Below are 23,089 nucleotides of genomic sequence, written 5' to 3' on the forward strand. Positions count from 1 at the left end.
AAACTCCTCGAGAAACCTTACCAGGGAGGTAAGATTGGAGCGAGATAAAGGAAAAAGAAAAAAAAAAAAAAAAAGAGCAGTCGCATTATAAAATATCTGGATAAACAAAGTTATAAAGGAAAAATAAAAAGACTTACAAAGGGAACCTGTCACCCTCAAAATCGATGGTGAGGTAAGCTCACCGTCATCAGGGGCTTATCTACAGCATTCTGTAATGTTGTAGATAAGCCCCCGATGTTACCTAAAAGAGGAGAAAGAGGTTAGATTATACTCACCCAGGGGCGGTCCCCGCTGCAGTCCGGGTCCGATGGGTGTCTCAGGTCCGGTGCCTCCCATCTTCATTCCATGATGTCCTCTTCTGGTCTTCACGCCGCGGCTGCGGCGCAGGCGTACTTTGTCTGCCCTGTTGAGGGCAGAGCAAAGTACTGCAGTGCGCCGGGAAAGGTCAGAGAGGCCCAACACCTGCGCACTTTGCTCTGCCCTCAACAGGGCAGGCAAAGTACGCCTGCGCCGCAGCGTGAAGACAAGAAGAGGACGTCATGGAATGAAGATGGGAGGCCTTGGACCGGATCTGAGACGCCCATCAGACCCGGACCGCAGCGGGACCGCCCCTGGGTGAGTATAATCTAACGTCTTTTTCTCCTCTTTCAGGTAACATCAGGTGCTTATCTACAGCATTACAGAATGCTGTAGATAAGCCCCTGATGTCGGGAGCTTAGCTCACCTTCGATTTTGGGGGTGACAGGTTCCCTTTAAAGGAAGACAACTTCAGACGTGGTGCAAGACATGAATACAATAAAGCCAAATTACTAAAGCCACTAAAAAGGAAGCAAATTCTCCAGAAAACAGGAGAAACAGCAATGATGCATCGAGGTAAAGATCTTTAGGTAGAAAGGAAATGGTTATTTTATTTCAATATGATTTGATTGGAACACACTTAGTCCCCGGATAACCCTTAGTGACCGAGCCAATTTTGACCTTAAATGACCAAGCCAATTTTTACAATTCTGACCACTCACTATGTGGTAACACTTCAATGGATCCCACTGATTCGGAGATTGTTGCTCGCGACACATCGTACATCATGATACTGGTAAAATTTCTTCGATATGACATGCGTTTTTTTTTTGTGTTTTGTTTCAAACTTTTACATTTTTTTTTCAATTTTCAAACTTAATTTTTGTGCCCTTAAATCAGAGATATGTCACACAAATAATTAATAAATAACATTTCCCAATACCTTTATTTCTCAGCACCATTAAAAAGCAGAGCTGGGGAATAAGTACCTTTAACTGCCAGCGTTAAAAAAGCATATTGGCAGTCGTTAAGGGGTTAAACAATGTTTATAATGTATTCATTCTACAGTGTGTCCATAAAGTCATGGTGCACTTTTGACCAGTCACAGGATCTATTTATAGTTTACATTTTGGCTCCCTTTCTCTTGCCCAATCCTATCAGACCTGTTCATGAGGAGAGATAACAAGAACCAATCAAACAAACTCATTTAAGCTGTTGCTGAGCCCCCAGTCAGATTAACCCCTGACAAACTGAACTCTGATCAATACATTGGCAGGTCTGTGACATCATGCAACCACAAGATTATGCCAGCTGTGTGGTTTTCCATGCCAGTCGAGATGTGGACAGTACAGAGGAAAGTTCAGAGTGTTCTGTGGCTCGCTAAATTTGAATCCGTGACCAAAGTGCTACGTGAATATCGGCACGTTCTTAACAAAGCGTCACCACATAGGAATAACATTACTCGGTGGGATAAGCCGTTAAAGGAAACCGGCAGTTTGGTGGAGAAACCCCGTTCTGGTAGGCCATCAGTCAGTGACGAGTCTGTAGAGGCTATACGGGATAGATACCTAAGGAGCTCTAAAAAATCTGTGCATGCGTGTGCTCGACAATTACATCTAAGCAAGACTACCGTTCATAAGGTGTTAAAGAAACGTTTGTTTTATGAGGTACAAATTGTGGCTGTTGCACGCTATCAAACCGGCGGATAGACCCAAACGATGCGCGTTTGCTACAGATATGCATCATGAGCTCGACAATGATGCAAGATTTTTGCAGAAGATTGTGTTTAGCGATGGGGCGACCTTCCATAAAACAGAGAATCACAGATGTTATTCACTCTGTTACACCAGACGTCTTTACCCTGTGTGGCAAGTACTTCACTATCGTTTGGATGTGTGTAGGGCAACAAATGGAGCCCACATCGAACTGCACTGAATAGGTATGAAACTGGGAGAGTTTTTCTTTTATTTGGAGCAGATTTCACATTTCTATTGTCTTTTGTTGCTTTCCAGTGACTGGTCAAAAGTGCACCATGACTTTACGGACACACTGTATTTCTTTTCTTATGTGCCTACGAATTAACAGGCAGCCAGTAGCAAACCAACTGCCTGCTGTGCACCCAGCACCAATCTCTGGGAGCTCAGAGCGGTCACAGATTGCTCCTGCTGCTTCCGGTGACATCACATTCACAGAGAAGCTGCTTCACTTCTGCTTTGCCCTTTTGAAGAGGCATCTTTGCCAATGTCATGATTTTTAATAGCCGGATCCCCTCTGAATAACTGTGGTAAGCCAGTTGTCAATCAGCAGGACGTTGTCTCTCTCACACAGTCAACAGAGCAGCCCAAAAGAGAAAGAGCTGCTCTGTTGAGGTGAAGCAGCATAATCGCTGGTAGAAGCGGTCCGTGACCACTCTAAGCCAGCATCGGGCAGAACAGCAAGTACGGTAGTTAGCAACTACCTGCCAGTTCGCAACTACCTGCCAGTTCTTAGCACAAAAAGGAAAAAATATAGAAGAAAATCCCTTTAAACAACCATTTTTCTTCAAAAGTAAACACAACTCGTATAAGCTTAATAGATACGTACATATATATATATATATGTAGATAAGTACATACCTCTTCATAGAGCAAGATAACTGAATTCATATCATAGAATTAAATCTGGCGTGTTGTAATCCTATTCTACATACAGTCTGCCAGGAATCACGGTAGCACAAGCAGATTATAGAAATGTGTAAAATTCCCCCAGTGTTGTAGTGTAGACTTAGGCACCAATCCGCCCAATACTGATCCTATGAAGATTAACAGGATCATTGCTGGGAAGAATGTGACAGCCAAGAACCACGTCTGTGCATGTGAGCATTATCTGTGGGTAATGAAGCTGCAGGACCTGGCTGGTTGCAGCAAGTTAAAAGACAATGGACTCCAGCAGTCAGTTTACATTTAGTTTCTTTCTAGGGTAAACAGCCTTATACTAGGATTTTTATAAATGCATGATAAGAAATTCAATTACATTCAGAAAGTCATGTATTTATAAGGCAATTATCGTCATGAGATCGGGGAATAATTCTCAATCTACAATTGTATATGTAGATGCTTCTTATAGCCATATTGTTTCGTATAATAAGACACTTTAAACCCTAGACGACCATGCATTTTTAATGTCTTTTTTGAGATTTTTTTTATATACAAAACTTTTCTTTAAAACTAGAACTGTGTCTCTTTTGAATGACCCAACTCATTTTTCCAACGTACCGGATATGGGGAAAAAAAACAACCCAAAACTCCAAAAGCAGTGAAAGTATATGTATATACGTGTACGTGTGTGTGTATTACACATACACTAGATTGTGGCCCGATTCTAACGCATCGGGTATTCTAGAACATGTATGTATGGATACAGCAGCCACATAGTATATAGCACAGGCCACGTGGTATATAGGAGCCATGTAGTATATAGCAGACAAATACGATGTGGCCTGTCCTATATACTATGTGGCTGCTATATGCAAACATACATACATATTGTAGAATACCCGATGCGTTAATACAGGCCACGCAATATATAACACAGCCCACGTACTATATAACAGCCCACGTGCTATATAACACAGCCCACGTGCTATATAACACAGCCCACGTGCTATATAACACAGCCCACGTGCTATATAACACAGCCCACGTGCTATATAACACAGCCCACGTGCTATATAACACAGCCCACGTACTATATAACACAGCCCACGTACTATATAACACAGCCCACGTACTATATAACACAGCCCATGTACTATATAACACAGCCCAAGTACTATATAACAGGTGACGTAGTATATAACACAGGCCACGTAATATATAACAGGCCACGCAGTATATAACACTGGCCACGTAATATATAACACAGGCCACGCAGTATATAACACTGGCCACATAATATATAGCACAGCACACGCAGTATATAACACTGGCCAGGTAGTATATAGCAGCCACGCGGTATATTACACAGCCCACGCAGTATATAACACTGGCCACGTAATATAACACAGCCCATGCGGTATATAACACTGGCCACATAATATATAGCACAGCACACGCAGTATATAACACTGGCCAGGTAGTATATAGCAGCCACGCGGTATATTACACAGCCCACGCAGTATATAACACTGGCCACGTAATATATAGCACAGCCCACGCAGTACATAACACAGCTCACATAGCATCTAACACTGGCCAGGTAGTATATAGCAGCCACGCGGTATATTACACAGCCCACGTAGTATATAGCAGTGTGGGCACCATATCCCTGTTAAAAAAAAAAATTATTAAAATAAAAAATAGTTATATACTCACCTGCCGGGATACAATCCAGCGAAGCTGTGGCGCAGGCGATGAGGACGCGGCTGCCGCCATCTTCCGTTCCCATGATGCATTGCGAAATTACCCAGATGACATAGCGGTCTCGCGAGACCGCTAAGTCTTCTGGGTAATTTCGCAATGCATCTCTGGGAACAGAAGACGGCGGAGGGCGCCCGCGGCTCTGCGGACTACGGAGGGTGAGAATAGCAGGTTTTTTAAATTATTTTTAAGCGGTGACTGGAGGGGAGCATGCGGGCGCCGGGCACTGACTGCGGTGACTGGAGGGGACCATGCGGGCGCTGGGCACTGACTGCAGTGACTGGAGGGGAGCATGCGGGCGCCGGGCACTGACTGCAGTGACTGGAGGGGAGCATGCGGGCGCCGGGCACTGACTGCAGTGACTGGAGGGGAGCATGCGAGCGCCGGGCACTGACTGCAGTGACTGGAGGGGAGCATGCGAGCGCCGGGCACTGACTGCAGTGACTGGAGGGGAGCATGCGGGCGCCGGGCACTAACTGCAGGTGAGTAGGGAGGGACTAATCGGACTGTGCCCGTCACTGATTGGTCGCAGCAGCCATGACAGGCAGCTGGCGAGACCAATCAGCGACGTGGGATTTCCGTGACGGAAGTTGCAGACAGAAAGATGGAAGTACCCCTTAGACAATTATATAGTAGATAGATATAGAGTGTGTGTGTGTGTGTGTGTGTGTGTGTGTGTGTGTGTGTGTGTGTGTGTGTGTGTGTGTGTGTGTGTAATATATATATATATATATATATATATATATATATATATATATATATATATATATATATATATATATATATACTAGCTGTACTACCCGGCTTCGCCCGGGTTAATGACTGCTGTTAGCAAAATAGAATGTGTTAACAAAAATTTATTCTGCACACAAAAACCACAAAACAAATAGATAGAAATGTAATTATTAAAAGGCAAAAACTAAGCAAATAGAAGCATTTCACAACATATATTAGCTTTGTTATACTGAGAATGTCTTTGTTGCCTATATTAACCAATCAGAGCTCAGGTTAATTAACTGTAGCAAAATAGAAGCTGAGCTGTGATTGGTTGCTATTGGCAGCCTGATAAATCCCCAGCCAACAGGAAGCCCTCCCCCCTGGCAGTATATATTAGCTCACACATACACATAATAGACAGGTCATGTGACTGACAGCTGCCGTATTTCCTATATGGTACATTTGTTGCTCTTGTAGTTTGCTTATTAATCAGATTTTTATTTTTGAAGGACAATACCAGACTTGTGTGTGTTTTAGGGCGAGTTTTATGTGTCAAGTTGTGTGTGTTGAGTTGCGTGTGGCGACATGCATGTAGCGACTTTTGTGAGATGAGTTTTGTGTGGCGACATGCGTGTAGCAACATTTTGTGTGTTGAGTTGCATGTGACAGGTTAGTGTAGCAAGTTGTGTGCAGCAAGATTTGTGCATGGCGAGTTTTGCGCGTGGCGAGTTTTATGTGTGGTGCATTTTGAGTATGTGCAAGTTTTGTGTGAGGCAACTTTTGCATGTGGTGCAACTTTTGTACATGTGGCAATTTTTCTGTGTGTGCAAGTTTTGCATGAGGTGAGTTTTCCATGAGGTGAGTTTTGCACGTGTGGCGAGTTTTGCGTGAGCCTAGTTTTGCATATGGCGAGTTTTGCATGTAGCGAGTTTTGAGTGGTGACTTTTGTGTTTCGACTTTTATGTGGCGAGGTTGGTGTGTGTGTGTGGTGAAATGTGTGCTGAGGGTGGTATATGTGTTCAAGCACGTGGTAGTGTGTGGCGCATTTTGTGTTTGTGTTCATATCCCCGTGTGTGGTGAGTATCCCATGTCGGGGCCCCACCTTAGCAACTGTACGGTATATACTCTTTGTCGCCATCGCTCTCATTCTTTAAGTCCTCATTGTTCACATCTGGCAGCTGTCAATTTTCCTCCAACACTTTTCCCTTCACTTTTTCCCCATTATGTAGATAGGAGCAAAATTGTTTGGTGAATTGGAACGCGCGGGGTTAAAATTTCACCTCACAACATAGCCTATGACGCTCTCGGGGTCCAGACGTGTGACTGTGCAAAATTTTGTGGCTGTAGCTGCGACAGTACAGATGCCAATCCCGGACATACACACATACATACATACACACATTCAGCTTTATATATTAGATATACCTGTATGTAATCTCCTGTATATAGTATATACCTGTGTGTCATCTCACCTATATATAGTATATATCTGTGTGTCATCTCCTGTATATAGTATATACCTGTATGTCATCTCCTCCTATACATAGCATATACCTGTGTCATCTCCTCCTGTAAATACTATATACCTGTAGGTAATCTGCTCCTGTATATAGTATATACCTGTGTGTCATCTCCTCCTGTATATAGTATATACCTGTATGTCATCTCCTCCTGTATGTAGTATGTACCTGTATGTCATCTCCTCCTCTATATAGTATATACCTGTGTGTCATCTCTCCTGTATATAGTATATATCTGTGTGTCATCTCCTCCTGTATATAGTATATACCTGTGTGTCATCTCCCCTGTAAATAGTATATACCTGTGTGTCATCTCCTGTATATAGTATATAGCTGTATGCCATCTCCTCCTGTATTAGCCCTCGTTCACACGTTATTTGGTCAGTATTTTTACCTCAGTATTTGTAAGCTAAAATGGCAGCCTGATAAATCCCCAGCCAACAGTAAGCCCACCCCCTGGCAGTATATATTAGCTCACACATACACATAATAGACTGGTCATGTGACTGACAGCTGCCGGATTCCTATATGGTACATTTGTTGCTCTTGTAGTTTGTCTGCTTATTAATCAGATTTTTATTTTTGAAGGATACCAGACTTGTGTGTGTTTTAGGGCGAGTTTCGTGTGTCAAGTTGTGTGTGTTGAGTTGCGTGTGGCGACATGCATGTAGGGACTTTTGTGAGATGAGTTTTGTGTGGCGACATGCGTGTAGCAACTTTTTGTGTGTCGAGTTGCATGTGACAGGTTAGTGTAGCAAGTTGTGTGCAGCAAGTTTTGCGCATGGCGAGTTTTGCGCGTGGCGAGTTTTATGTGTGGTGCCTTTTGAGTATGTGCAAGTTTTGTGTGAGGCAACTTTTGCATGTGTTGCAACTTTTGTGCATGTGGCAATTTTTCTGCGTGTGGCAATTTTTCTGCGTGTGCAAGTTTTGCGTGTGGCGAGTTTTGCACGTGTGGCGAGTTTTGCATGTGGAGAGTTTTGCGCGTGGCGAGTTTTGAGCGGCGACTTTTGTGTTTCTACTTTTATGTGGCGAGGTTGGTGTATGTGTGGTGAAATGTGCACTGAGGGTGGTATATGTGTTCGAGCACGTGGTAGTGTGTGGCGCATTTTGTGTGTGTGTTCATATCCCCGTGGTGGTGTGATTATCCCATGTTGGGGCCCCACCTTAGCAACTGTACAGTATATACTCTTTGGTGCCATCGCTGTCATTCTTTAAGTCCCCCTTGTTCACATCTGGCAGCTGTTAATTTGCCTCCAACACTTTTCCTTTCATTTTTTCCCCATTATGTAGATAGGGGCAAAATTGTTTGGTGACTTGGAAAGCGCGGGGTTAAAATTTCACCTCACAATATAGCTTTGACGCTCTCAGGGTCCAGACGTGTGACTGTGCAAAATTTTGTGCCTGTAGCTGCGACGCCTCCAACACTTTTCCTTTCACTTTTTCCCCATTATGTAGATAGGGGCAAAATTGTTTGGTGAATTGGAAAGCGCGGGGTTAAAATTTCACCTCACAACATAGCCTATGACGCTCTCGGGGTCCAGACGTGTGACTGTGCAAAATTTTGTGGCTGTAGCTGCTACGGTTCAGATGCCAATCCCGGACATACATACATACATACATACATACACACACACACACATTCAGCTTTATATATTAGATATATATATATTTTCACACATACATATACACATTACAGACCAAAAGTTTGGACACACCTCATTTAAAGATTTTTCTGTATTTTCGTGACCATGAAAATTGTAAATTCACACTGAAGGCATCAAAACTATGAATTAACACATGTGGAATTATATACTTAACAAAAAAGTGTGAATCAGCCGAAATTATGTCTTATATTCTAGGTTCTTCAAAGTAGCCACCTTTTGCTTTGATGACTGCTTTGCACACTCTTGGCATTCTCTTGAGCTTCAAGAGGTAGTCACCGAGAATGGTTTTCAATTCACAGGTGTGCCCTGTCAGGTTTAATAAGTGGGATTTCTTGCCATATAAATGGTGTTGGGACCATCAGTTGTGTTGTGCAGAAGTCTGGTGGACACACAGCTGATAGTTCTACTGAATAGATTGTTAGAATTTGTATTATGGCAAGAAAAAAAGCAGCCAAGTAAAGAAAAACGAATGGCCATCATTACTTTAAGAAATGATAGTCAGTCAGTCTGAAAAATTGGGAAAACTTTGAAAGTGTCCCCAAGTGCAGTTGCAAAAACCATCAAGCGCTACAAAGAAACTGGCTCACATGAGGATCGCCCCAGGAAAGGAAGACCAAGAGTCACCTCTGCTTCTGAGGATAAGTTTATCCGAGTCACCAGCCTCAGAAATCGCAGGTTAACAGCAGCTCAGATTAGAGACCAGGTCAATGCCACACAGAGTTCTAGCAGCAGACACATCTCTACAACAACTGTTAAGAGGAGACTTTGCGCAGAAGGCCTTCATGGTAAAATAGCTGCTAGGAAACCACTGCTAAGGACAGGCAACAAGCAGAAGAGACTTGTTTGGGCTAAAGAACACAAGGAATTGACATTAAACCAGTGGAAATCTCGGCCTTGGTCTGATGAGTCAAAATGTGAGATATTTGGTTCCAACCACCTTGTCTTTGTGCGACTCAGAAAAGGTGAACGGATGGACTTTACATGCCTGGTTACCACAGTGAAGCATGGAGGAGGAGGTGTGATGCTGTGGGGGTGCTTTGCTGGTGACACTGTTGGGGATTTATTCAAAATTGAAGGCATACTGAACCAGCATGGCTACCACAGCATCTTGCAGCGGCACGCTATTCCATCCGGTTTGCGTTTAGTTGGACCGTCATTTATTTTTCAACAGGACAATGACCCCAAACACCCCCCCAGGCTGTGTAAGGGCTATTTGACCAAGAAGGATAGTGATGGGGTGCTATGCCAGATGACCTGGCCTCCACAGTCACCAGACCTGAACCCAATCGAGATGGTTTGGGGTGAGCTGGACCGCAGAGTGAAGGCAAAAGGGCCAACAAGTGCAAAGCATCTCTGGGAACTCCTTCAAGATTTCTGGAAGACCATTCCTGGTGACTACCTCTTGAAGCTCATCAAGAGAATGCCAAGAGTGTGCAAAGCAGTCATCAAAGCAAAAGGTGGCTACTTTGAAGAACCTAGAATATGACATAATTTCAGTTGTTTCACACTATTTTGTTAAGTATATAATTCCACATGTGTTAATTCATAGTTTTGATGCAGTCAGTGTGAATGTACAATTTTCATAGTCCTGAAAATGCAGAAAAATCTTTAAATGAGAATGTGTGTCCAAACTTTTAGTCTGTACTGTATAATTATATATGGGGCCCATCATGAACTGTATGGAGCATTATATGGGGCTCCTGATTCAATATGGATATTCAAAAACATTTAACCTACTGATGTCTCAATTAATTTTACTTTTATTTGTATCTATCTTTATTTTTGACACTTACATGTAGCTGCTGCATTTTCCAACCTAGGCTTATACTCGAGGCATTAAGTTTTCCCAGTTTTGTGTGGCAAAATTAGGGGTCTCCGCTTATACTCGAATATATATATATATACACATACACATATACACACACACACACACACACACACACACACACACATATATAGCTCCTGTTTCCCCAGATTGGGGTGTGGGTGTGTTGGTATTCCATATAAATTGTTACGTTTTCATTTTTCGGTCGATGAAGCTGTGTGAGGGCTTGTTTGAGAGCCCCAGCTGACATTATTATTGATACCATTTGATCACTTACTGCATTTTTTTTTTTGTGGTGTGGCCGCTTAGAATGGCACCTCACTCTTCCTCCAGGCCATGCACTGTAGATGCCCCTCTTGATCATGGATGGGCAAAAATGGTCATTAACGTCCAGCAATTGGCTTTCATGAGAGAGCAGTGCTCGAAGTGGTCACCGTCAGATTATTATCTGTGAAATATGACCTAAGGCCTCATTCACACATCAGTATTTGTATACCAAAAGCGGGAATGTCTCCAAACCACAGACCTGGTATTTCAGTCTTTCAACCGTAGTTGTTCTTCTAAGTTCCACTCCTGGTTTTGGCATACAAACACTGATGCAAAAATACTGACGTGTGATTGAGACCATTAAAATGGTTTTGGCATAGGCAAGAGTATCTTGCCAGAGTTACTTTGTTTTTGCACACCAAGAAGAGTAACAGTCATTTGAATTTTTATTTCACAAATCACTAGTACACCTGAAAATAAGCAACTTATCAAAATCAGAGAAATCTGTCATCTCTTGGATTCATTTTCACTCTTAATACATGGATAAATGTTCTATTCTGTGAAGACGGACTTTCCCATTTCTGAGATAGGAGAGGACAATGGGAGCTTATAAGATTTTCCTTCAGTAATGTGAAAGTCCGTCTTCACCGAATAATAAATTTAACTCTAGAATCAATCTATGAAAAAAAAATTTCTCTGATCAGAAATATTGCAGAGGTGTATATTTTCTTTCATGTGTACCATTGATGTATGAAATAAAAAGTAGAACGCCAGTTAATCTTTAACCAACCATTTTTTCAGGAGTCTAAAATGACCGCACAAACATTTTGTATGCCAAATAACTTTAAATACCTTCTGTAACATGCCAAAAAGTCGTGAGACTACCATACAGGGCAATAGGAAAACCCTCATTTTGCAAATCATGGTCAAAGCACAATTTTGCAAATCAATGTAAAAAAAAAAAAAAAATTTAATATTTATCACGGTGTGTAAACTCATCCCTAGAGTGTAACCGGTTTGTCATCCAAGTCACAAAAAAAAAAAAAAAAAAAAGAGAGAGAGGGAGGAAGGAACAATGGAGAGTATGTTCTCTGTATACAGGTTGCACTAGCTTATTCCATGCAGAGGTGCTCTGCCGTTGCAAAAGTGTTGCAAACATTCGTTTCAAGGATAAAAAGTTTCCAGTGATCAATGCTTCATGTAAAAAGCGAAGTTACACACCAGGGGAAAAGCTGCAATACACATGCAGGCGATAACGTTTCACACTTACTAGTGCTTCTATGGAAAGGAGCACTAGCAAGTGCGAAACGGTCATTGCTTGCACACGTATTGCAGCTTCTCTCTCTGAAGTGTAAGCACATTTTTAACATGGTGTAATAAAGAAGATTTTTATCCCAGTTTAGAGAGTGACACTGGAAATTCTTCGTCATTGTCAGTTTGTCACCCAATGTTGGGAAAATAGCAAGAACAACAAAGGTTTATTTTCTAAGCCTGCAAGACATGAAGAACACTCACCGGGAAGGAAGTTCAGTCAGGCGATTATGGCCGACATCCAGGACCTCAAGATTTTTGCTCTCACAAACCCAATCAGGTAGGCATTCTAGGCAATTCCTGTAGAAAACATGATGGCAAGTTGGAACAGTAAATCATAATTCATCTGAAAAATCCACTTAGTTGGGTTGTCCCTGACAATCCCATGTCATATACCCTGTAGTGCCTAAAGTCATTATAAAAGGGGTGATCAACTCAGGACCTGCCCTCTATAAATCATAGGAGACCGCAAACAACAAAGGTCGCTATTTAACTGGCAGGCCATAATGCGACTCTGTAGAAACCACTCAGAAAAATAGACATGCACAAAAATGTTCACTGACCGTCAACTTTTTTTTTTTTTTTTTTTTAACATCAATTCAAATATTGGTTGTTTATTTCTTCACAAATCCCTCAAAAGAGACAATTCCAGACCTTAATGAAATGTACTCCCCTCAAGAAGAAACATTACCAAGGCTCATGTACGAGAGGATCATTTCACCCATATTAGAGTTATTAAATATGTCAATAATAGAAGTGTTGTAGAGCCACATAACACTCCTACACAAGGAGAACAGCTTGCTAAGTGGCTCTTGGCCTCTCACATTTTCCTCTTGTTTCAAGCTAAAGATTAACTTACAGGCACCAAATTCCTCAGAATAAATACACTGTTAAAAAAGAAAATCAAACATACCCGGTTTTCCACCGAGACAGCGCTAATCTTACATAATGCACTTAACCTGACTTTTGCTGCCAATGAGACCATACATTCTTGGGCCAGTGAAAGTAACCAAGGCTCTGGTCAACTACCTTCAATGATGGATGGCATTTAAACCCAACACATCACCAGTGTGCTAGTGTGACAACACACGTTTCAGCAGTTAAAACCATTATCAGAGCTACGTAATCAATACCAACCGAAAAGAAACTTACATCAGTGGTCAGATATTTAAAGTCAATTTGTCACCAGCTTTCACAATATAAACTGCATAGATTATCATATAGTTCTCTAAGACCTGATGAGGATGGTGCACATACTTTAAAGTTTTTAGCCTCTTAATATATTGTAATATTGTAATCATGTTATATAGCACTATGTTTTTTCAATTGCTCATTTTGCCTTCCTACCAAGCTAATTCTTCTGTTTTCCGCTACTCTATGAAGAAACAGCAAGTATTTTGTCCCTGTATTTATCATCTCCTCCTTCAACTTCTGACCCAACTATTCCGCTCCTCCCCTCTGCCATAGACTTTTGCAGTGACTCAACTTGTGCAGAGAAAATGGACCTCCTGTTTGTAAATAGAGCTTACAACGATTCAGCTAGTCAGTTTTTAATCCCGTAATGTCATAGACCTAATGGAAAACAGAAGAATTAGCTGGGTAGAAAGGTAAAATGAGCAATTGTAAGTACACAGTGCCATATAATATGATGTCTGCAATATATTAAGAGGATAAAAACATTGATGGGAGGAGTGCTTATTTAAATTATCCAGGCCAGAATGACTGTGTAATAAGTATTGAAAGTTGAAATACAACCTCTGACAATCAAGTCTAATTGACTGATCCTCAGTGCCATCCTTACTGCTGCTGAAATCTCATACCACTCAGTACAAGCTGCAGCTGTCAGTCAAGCTGCAAGGATAGAGACTGAATACATATGAGCTCTCACTCGTCAGCTGGACTCAAAAATCTAATTTTAAAGGGGAACTCCAGAGTTATTAAGGATGTACATGGAATTACCCTTATAAAACTATAAAGCCAACATCCATTGCTCGGTTTCTAAACATAGTAACTGCTATACATTATGATGCTGATTTTGCTCTTAATATTCCCCCTCCTTTTGAAACGTTCCTTCACAGGGCAGTGGGCATGACCAGCTCCTGGCTTCAAGACACAGCCAGCATCCTGGTAAACTCTCCATCCATTCAGGTCGAGATCCGGGTGCGTTACCAGCCCCTGCCAGGCTGTATGTTCGTTGTATTCCGGCTTTGTGCTCTGTCTGCCCGAGCCTCCTTCCACTCCAAAACTATGGCTGTTAATGCACACCTTCAGATTCACACATACCTCCTCCTCCTGAGGTAGACATAGCAATCTCTGCTGCAGTAGGGGAAGCAGGTAGGGAATCTTACTGATGATGCAACAGAAATTAGGATTAGTGAGGGGCGAGTATTATACTCGTTGCTCGGGTTTTCCTGAGCATGCTCAGGTGATCTCCAAGTATTTTGCCGTGCTCGGAGATTTAGTTTTCGTCGCCTCAGGTGCATGATTTACAGCTGCTGGACAGCCTGAATACATGTGGGGATTCCCTAAAACAGGCAATCCTCACATGTACTCAGGCTGTTTAGCAGCGGTAAATTATGCAGCTGCGGCAACGAAAGCTAAATCTGCGAGCAACGAGTATACTCATCACTAATTTGCATGTTGTCCTTTATTTTCCCCAAACATTCCATTTAATACCAAGATTATAGGGACATTCTGATATTTTTAAAATAAGAACAACAGTCTCACTGGGTCCAAGGCCTATTGAAAGAGGAGAACAATAATAATGTATACAGTTTGTATTGTGAAATCTAGTAATAGATACACTTTAAGGCCATCTTACCTGGAAATATCCATGAATGCTAGGTTGCAAGGGTCCGGATAAACAGCTAGACGAATAAGCGCTAGACAACCAAAGAAAGCACCATGAGAAACTAAGTCAGGCATAAAAAAAAAAAACAGACTATTTGATGGGCACTGAAGAAAATATTAAACTAAATGATCAATTCAAATTTGTGCACTTTTTATTCTCTTGAGAAGGGACTTTGGCCTTGCACGGACTTCCATTAATTGGATGCATATCTGTCATTCCACATGGAAGATTATTCGATTTCAACACCCATTATCCACCATTGATCAGGTATCCATTATGCTTTTTAGTTTAACAAAAAAAAGGGCCAATGGTTGGTGTAAATATTGTCCAAATCTCTTTTTCCATATTCCAAAATTTCTAACTTATGGTAAGTTTTAACTCTCCAGTCTTCTTGTGGATGATTTTCTCCATCTAAGGTGAACTGAACAGGCCAGGAAACATCACTTACAAGACTTTAGCGGCAGCAAAAAATACTTGCCGAATGTGGCCCTGGACTGCACACTTTGGACTAATGGTGGACGGTTTTGGCACTGGCTAATCATCACAAATTATAAAGATCTACAGACTTCTCTGTAACGTGCCTAGTTCAGGAGTAGGATGCTGGCTTTTAGAGGCGTAATACTATACTCACTCACCATTAGATGATGTGTAAAGAGCCTTCAGATAGTAGCCACTTATTTTAAGGGAGGTCAGATGGTTCCTCTCACAGTGCAGGACTTCTAGGTTGCTTAAAGAAGTTACATCAAGATCTGTTATCTTGTTATCCCGAAGATCCAGCTGGGTCACATGAAGCAGAAAATCTACTTCATCTACCAACAAGCTTCTGATTTCATTCAACCTGACCACAACAGAAATAAAAAAGCACTTTACAACAGGTAAACATAGAACCACAAAATAAAAAAAAAACGTTAACATTTGGCTGAGACCATCATACAAAGTGATAACCCTGACGTCCATGAGGCCAAATCTGACCAATTTGTGTGCAAAAATGGATTAGCAAACAGCACTAATCTCTACATCAATGTAAGACACCGCATTAAAATCCAAAATCACCCATTGTAGGGCCATATATACCGCCATCCATCAGGCCAGTATACAAAGGATGCCTCTGTTAGGTGAAGAGAGCCGTATGGATATGCTTACCTGAGCACTTGGCACATTCTAGACATATGCAACAAACATACAACTTTTTGCACATGGGAGGCCTTGGTAATATTAAAAAAAGTATATAAAAGATTCCTTTAGGCTAGTTTCACACATCAGGTTTTTTGCACCAGGCACAATCCGGCGAATTTATAAAAAAAAAGATCCGTTTTTTTCTCATAGAGTTGTACTGGCGCCTGATGTCCCAACGTTTCATCCGTTTTATTCATTAGTTTTCTGGCGGACGGAGAAAACGTCCAGAGCAATGTTTTTTCTGTCTGGCGGAAAACTGCACAATGACCGATCGGGCCAAAAACTTATGAAACGCAGGTATAAATGGCCGAATCCGTCACGCATATATCCCTCTCTCTCTATGTAGGTGAAAAACAAAAAATGGATCCAGCAGAAAAACGGATCATTCGCTTCAGTTTTTCACTATTTGCGACGGATCCTTTTTTTGAAAATTTGCTGGATTGTGCCTGAAACGAAAAACCTGATGTGTGAAAGTAGCCTTACCCACATCAGTCATCTGTAAAACTGTACACTGTACACTAAGATATGAAAAAAATGTGGAATTAAAAATACATTGTCAAGTTGAAGAATTTCTAATTTCATTGCTAAAAGATTAGGATCCATCTACATACAAAAATGGGAAAAAGTTAGGGAGCAACTTTCATTAGCCACAGTATATGTATACCAAAGGGGGGAGAATGAAGGCAGTTGGAATAATAAAAATCACTCTGGGAAGCTTGATCACAACTGGACTTTAAAATTTCATAACCGCAATCTGATGTTGAGGAGAAAAAAAAAAAGAGGAGAAAAAAAAAGGAAAGGCGAGTAGGACTTAAAATACACTCTTCTGTAATAATGGCATCTGCAGCCTAATTCTGGTGCTGGTAAGGGGCAGGTGGACAAATCTTAACTAATTCACATACTAGAAGCAGAAATAGCAAATGGAGCACTGAACTAATGAGTTCATGTTGTGTGCTGCTGATAGCGTTTCAAATTATGCCCAACTAGAACCGGAGAAAACATTCCTGTGTGTATCTGAGAATAGCAGACAATTTAATTTCCCCCGAGTCCCATACACCATGCAACACTGCGAGTGCTACTGCCGATGGAAAGCCTAATCCAGGAGAGTGGGGAAGATCACCGCCTCTACGGCACGTGCAGACTGTACAAAAGGCAAGACAGACGTCACTAAAACTGGTCCTTCAGGTGGCAGGTTATTGTAGACCCAAAACAATGCGGAAAATGAACTGCTGTACACAAAAACCCTGGCATTCACTCCATGTGAAATTTCAAGAAAACTGACTAGCATCGATGTGTAAGGAGAACATTTGAACACTGAAGTTTGAGAATGGATCTCAAAGGTTTTAGTACAACTTGACTATTCCCACAAAACAGCTTTAAGAGGGCTCGATGCGTCATAATCTAGGGTAGCATTATTAGTTATGGTCTTTAATGAGCCCTAAAAATCAATTGTGCCTCCCCCCCAAACAATCAGATTTATCAACGGCTTCTTTAACAGGTTCATACATGTTCCGCAACTCTTAAAAACCACTTGTCAAAATGATTCTCCAGGTCAAAAAAAGTATGTTGATAGCAAGCGCTCAGGTTTATTTATTATTTTTATATAAAAGTAGTGGAAAAAAAAAAAAAAAAAAAAAGGACATTTTAATATGTATGTATATGTACATATATATGTATAAAAAAATTATACATGCTTGTGTTGCCATTAACAATACTTGCAGCATTTTATGTTTTCTGTTAGAGCTGTGAAGGCTTTTTTCTTGCATTGCGCTTCTCAATGCATTTTTTGTGAAATTGCAGAGACCGGAAAACTGCAATTCTGGCATTTCAATTATTTTTCGTTATGTTGTTTAATCGATCAGTTTAATTAAATTAGATATTTTGTGAGTCAGACTTTTACAGATGTGGCAATGGCATATATAATAGAGATTTTTATTTCTGTAATTGTAATGGGGGCAAAGTGTGTCGATTCAATGTTTTATTTTGTTATATGCTTAAAAACGATTTTTTCTCTTTTATATGAATTTTGTAGTCCACTTAAGGGACTGGAACTTGTGATAATGCAGTATTTCTTAGAAGTAGTGATGAGCAAATATACTCGTTGCTCAGGTTTTCCTGAGCACGCTCGGGTGACCGCCGAGTATTTGTTAGTGTTTGGAGATTAAGTTTTCATCGCCAGCAGCTGAATGCCAGCTTGATTACATGTGGGGATTCCCTAGCAACCAGGCAACCCCCACATGTATTTAGCCTGGCTAATAGCTGTAAATCATTCAGCTGTGGCGATGAAAACTTAAAGGGAACCGGTCACCCCCAAAATCGAAGGTGAGCTAAGCCCACCGGCATCAGGGGCTTATCTACAACATTCTGCAATGCTGAAGATAAGCCCCCGATGTATCCTGAAAGATGAGAAAGAGAGGTTAGATTATACTCACCCAGGGGCAGTCCCGGTCCAGTCCAGCGCCTCCCATCTTCTTATGATGATGTCCTCTTCTTGTCTTCACGCTCCGGCGCAGGCGTACTTTGTCTGTCCTGTTGAGGGCAGAGCAAAGTACTGCAGTGCACAGGCGCCAAGACAGGTCAGAGGCCCAGCACCTGCGCACTGCAGTACTTTGCTCTGCCCTCAACATGACAGACAAAATACGCCTGCGCCGGAGCGTGAAGACAAGAAGAGGACGTCATCGTAAGAAGATGGGAGGCGCTGGACCGGACCGCGTCACCCATCGGACCGGACCGCAGCGGGACCGCCCCTGGGTGAGTAATCTAACCTCTTTTTCTCATCTTTCAGGTTACATTGGGGGCTTATCTACTGCATTACAGAATGCTGAAGATAAGCCCCTGATGCTGGTGGGCTTAGCTCACCTTTGATGTTGGGGGTGACAGGTTCACTTTAATCTCCGAACACTAACAAATACTCAGAGGTCACCCGAGCAACGAGTATATTCGCTCATCACTACTTATAAGCAATTGAATTGACCACAGCCTTACAGAATATAGTGAAAATTACTTTCTACGAATGCCAATGGATGACGTACCGTAAACGCCATTGTCCGAGACCATCAGAGTCATTTAAATGGGTAGTAGAAGTGGGCAGAGCTCTGTTCATCTATTGCTGTTAAGAGGCAGATGGCCGTATATGTCAATATCCGCCAGGATGTAAGCTCCTGAGCTTGAGTCAAAGACAGAAAGCCAAGAGATGATGTAATAGTATGTCATGTTGGGAAGGGGTTAAAGGAAAAAAAAAAATTGATAACGATTTACATTTTGGTTCATATTCTGGTGCAATTCCAAGGCAGGCATCAGAAGAAGTTATTTAAAATAGCCAGTGTTTCATCCAGTAAAAAAGGTAGATGTTTTAATCCACATTAGCATCCTATGGTATCCTTATGTCCATTTTACACTACTTCTATACAACCCATAAACTATAAACGTCCAGGCGGTCCAATCTTTACTTTGCACTGACATTCTAAAAAGTGGAGATTAAATAGCCCTATTTCACCAACCAAAAGGCCGATATAAATGTACAAATGATAAAATGTTCCCACAATGCAATCTTTGAATACATTTCTTTTTTCACACCTCAGATCCACATGTTTGACTTGCTGCATTCTTCTGAGAGTCTTCAAGTCAACCACCTGCAGAGAGTTTCCCGGCATGCACAGTTTGTCCATGGCAGCCATTTTCTCTAACACTTCTGGGATTTCTGTGAACTCGTTGAAAGACAGACCCAAGTAGCTGAGTTGGCTCAAGCTTCCAAGTTCAGCAGGTAGCGTTTGGAGGTAGTTACCATCCAGTAGAAAGGTTTGCAGGCTAAAAAATAAAATACATAAATATATTAATATACATTTTTATTAAGGTGAACTTGTTTTCACAAAAAGCAGAGCTAAATAAAGTACCATATTATTCAGACTGTCAGAGGCATTTTTTACTCTAAAATTTGAGAAAAATGGGGGGTGCGTTTTACAGTCCGGATGCACCTGCTGTGACAATTGGGGGGGGGGGGGGGAGTTTCAGCGGCAGACGAGCGGGTCACGGGAGGCAGGAGACAACAGCTGTCGCTAACACCTGTGCCCACTGTTAAAGAAAATTAAAATTCTCTGCTGCCCACACCCCAGTCCCTCCCTCCTCTATGCACTGAAGTCGGACCCGAGATGTGGTCAGGACTATGGACGTGTTTAGCAGTGAATATTCATCTTTAAAAAGCAGGCATACTGTTAGCCGCAGGCCTCCTGCAGCTGGGCAATCATGTGTTCCCACTATTAAAGAGAATGAATATTCACTGCTCACCACTCCCATAGCGTGGGGAGCAGTGAATATTCATTCTCTAATAGTGGGCACACATGATTGCCCAGCTGCAGGAAGCTGGTGGCTGCGGCTACAAGTGTACCTAATACTAAAGATGATGAATATTCACTGCCCTCCACTCCCATAGTCCCAAATGTGAGGCGCAGCGAGTATTCCAGCAGCTTACCTCAACGAGTAAGAAGAGCATGGTGCCACTGCCATGTGCTGCTTACAAGCCGAAATCAGTTGCTGGCATCAGAACAGGACACTGCGAGGGAGCGGAGCGAAGGTAAGTAGAGTGGTTTATTTTTGTGGGCAGAATGATGGGGACCATATATACCAGCATGGGGGGGGGTGAGGGCAACCAAGTACACCAGTATGGGGGGGATGAGGATGAAAGGACCGTGTTTACCAGGAATGGGGGGGACGGGGGGGTGAGAGGACCATGTATTCCAGGATGGGGGGGGGGGGGGGGGGGGGATGAGGGGGCCACGTATACCAGGATAAAAAAGGGGAAGGGGGATGAATGGACCATGTACACAAGGATGGGGGGAACCATATAAACCAGGATGGGGGGGCATGGAGGCCCATGTATACTTGAATTTGGGTATAATATACATACACATAGCAAGATGGGGAATATTTCTGCAGAATTGGGGGACATTGCACATATAACCATGCCAGCAGATTTCTTCCCCCTGTATCGGTGCATCATCACCAGTTTTTGCTTCATTTTCTCTATTTTCCTCCTCTAAAACCTAGGTGCGTCTTATGGTCCGGTGCATCTTGTAGTCCGAAAAATAAGGTGCATTGGCCATTTAACTTTTGGAAATGTTTTTACATCTATAGGTACACTTCTACTAATACATACTTTTTCATCTCTCCCACTGCTGGAGGTATAACCCGGAGACCATTGCAGGAAAGGTTCAGTTCTGTCAAAGTAGGAATGTCACATACTGCTGATGGAAAGTCTCCTAAATTATTGTTCGAAAGGTTGAGGCTCTTCAGCTTTGAAAATCTGAAAGCAAGACAATATAAATAAGCCATTTGTTTCATATATTTTAGAAGGAGCCTTAAAAGACACAAATTAGATGTAAAATGAAGAATGTTATATTCTTTACACTATTGGCTTTGATTTGTGAACATCCTCCCTTGTGAAATTTGGACAAAGAAGAGGAATGAAAAAAGGATGCCAGGACCCCAGTTCCTAGATGGCAAAGATTCCACTGCAACTAGCACTTCATCGCATTCAACAAGTCCCTCACTACTTTCAAGGCCACACTTGCCAAAGCTAAACAAGCCTACTTCTCATCTCTCATATCCTCGCTGTCTCACAACTCTAAACAGTTATTCAACACTTGCAATTCTCTCCTCCGTCCCCCAGCACCTCCTCCCTCCCCACTCATCTCAGCTGAAGACTTTGCCTCATCTTTCAAGCAGCAGAAGATTGATAACATCAGAGACAGTTTTGGTCGACAACCCCAGAGCCCTTCCTCCCAACTGCCCAGCACTCCACCTCCAAAACCAACTTCTCCACCATTACAGAAGATCGACTCTCCACTCTACTCTCAAAATCGCATCTCACCACCTGTGCACTTGACCCGATCCCATCCCACTTCATCCCAAACCTCGCCACAGTCTTCATCCCATTCCTAACCCATCTCTTCAACCCATCACTAACAACTGGTGTTTTCCCCTCAAGCTTTAAACATGCCCTCAATCACACCTATCATCAAAAAGCCCGCTCTTGACCCATCCTCTGTATCTAGCTATCGCCCAATATCTCTTCTCCCCTATGCCTCAAAACTACTAGAACACCACGTCCATCTTGAACTGTCCTCTCATCTCTCTTCCTGCTCCCTCTTCAACCGCTTACAATCTGGCTTCCGGTAACACCACTCCACTGAAACTGCCCTAACTAAGGTCATCAATGACCTATTAACTGCCAAGAGCAAGCGACACTACTCTGTCCTCCTCCTTCTGGACCTGTCCTCTGCCTTTGACACAGTGGACTATTTCCTATTATTACAGACCCTCTCATCCCTTGGCATCACAGATTTGGCCCTATCCTGGATCTCGTCATATCTAACAGACCGGACATTCAACGTCGCCCACTCACACACCACATCCTCACCTCACCCCCTATCTGTCGGAGTCCTGCAAGGTTCAGTCCTAGGGCCCCTGCTCTTCTCCATTTACACCTTTGGCCTGGGACAGCTCATAGAAACTCACAGCTTTCAGTATCACCTCTATGCTGATGACACACAGATCTACATCTCTGGACCAGATATCACCACCCTACTAACCAGAATCCCTCAATGTCTGTCCGCTAGATTTCTAAAACTTAAAATGGACAAAACAGAACTCATTATCTTCCCCCCATCTTACACGACCCCCCAGCAAACCTATCCATTACAGTAAATAGCTGCCCACTCTCCCCAGTCCCACAAGCTCGCTGCCTCAGGATAATCCTTGACACTGATCTCTCCTTCAAACCACATATCCAAGCCCTTTCCATTTCCTGCTGCCTTCAACTCAAAAATACTTCGCGGATCCGTACATTCCTAAACCAAGAATCTGCAAAAACCCTAGTCCATGCCCTCATCTCCCGCCTTGACTACTGCAACCTCCTGCTCTTTGGTCTCCCCTCTAACACTCTCGCACCCCTCCAATCTATTCTAAACTCTGCTGCCCGACTAATCCACCTGTCCTTCCGCTATTCCCCGGCCTCTCCCCTCTGTCAATCCCTTCACTGGCTCCCCATTGCCCAGAGACTCCAGTAC

At 42.4% G+C, this 23,089-nt stretch overlaps 1 protein-coding gene across 1 annotated transcript in view; it reads right to left on the reverse strand.

Moving 5' to 3' along the window:
• The window catches only part of PHLPP1 (PH domain and leucine rich repeat protein phosphatase 1), a 118,389-nt gene that overhangs the window by 26,968 nt on the left and 68,332 nt on the right, over positions 1–23,089 (reverse strand). Inside the window, exons 5-9 of the mRNA XM_077269745.1 lie at positions 21,178–21,324; positions 19,602–19,832; positions 15,485–15,687; positions 14,820–14,880; positions 12,203–12,298 (exon numbers count right to left, since the gene is read on the reverse strand). Coding sequence (XP_077125860.1) covers positions 12,203–12,298; positions 14,820–14,880; positions 15,485–15,687; positions 19,602–19,832; positions 21,178–21,324 — 738 coding nt within the window. The remainder of the gene's footprint in view (positions 1–12,202; positions 12,299–14,819; positions 14,881–15,484; positions 15,688–19,601; positions 19,833–21,177; positions 21,325–23,089) is intronic.

The sequence above is a fragment of the Ranitomeya variabilis genome, chromosome 6 (genome assembly GCF_051348905.1).
Source record: "Ranitomeya variabilis isolate aRanVar5 chromosome 6, aRanVar5.hap1, whole genome shotgun sequence".
In the NCBI taxonomy this organism is placed as follows: domain Eukaryota; kingdom Metazoa; phylum Chordata; class Amphibia; order Anura; family Dendrobatidae; genus Ranitomeya; species Ranitomeya variabilis.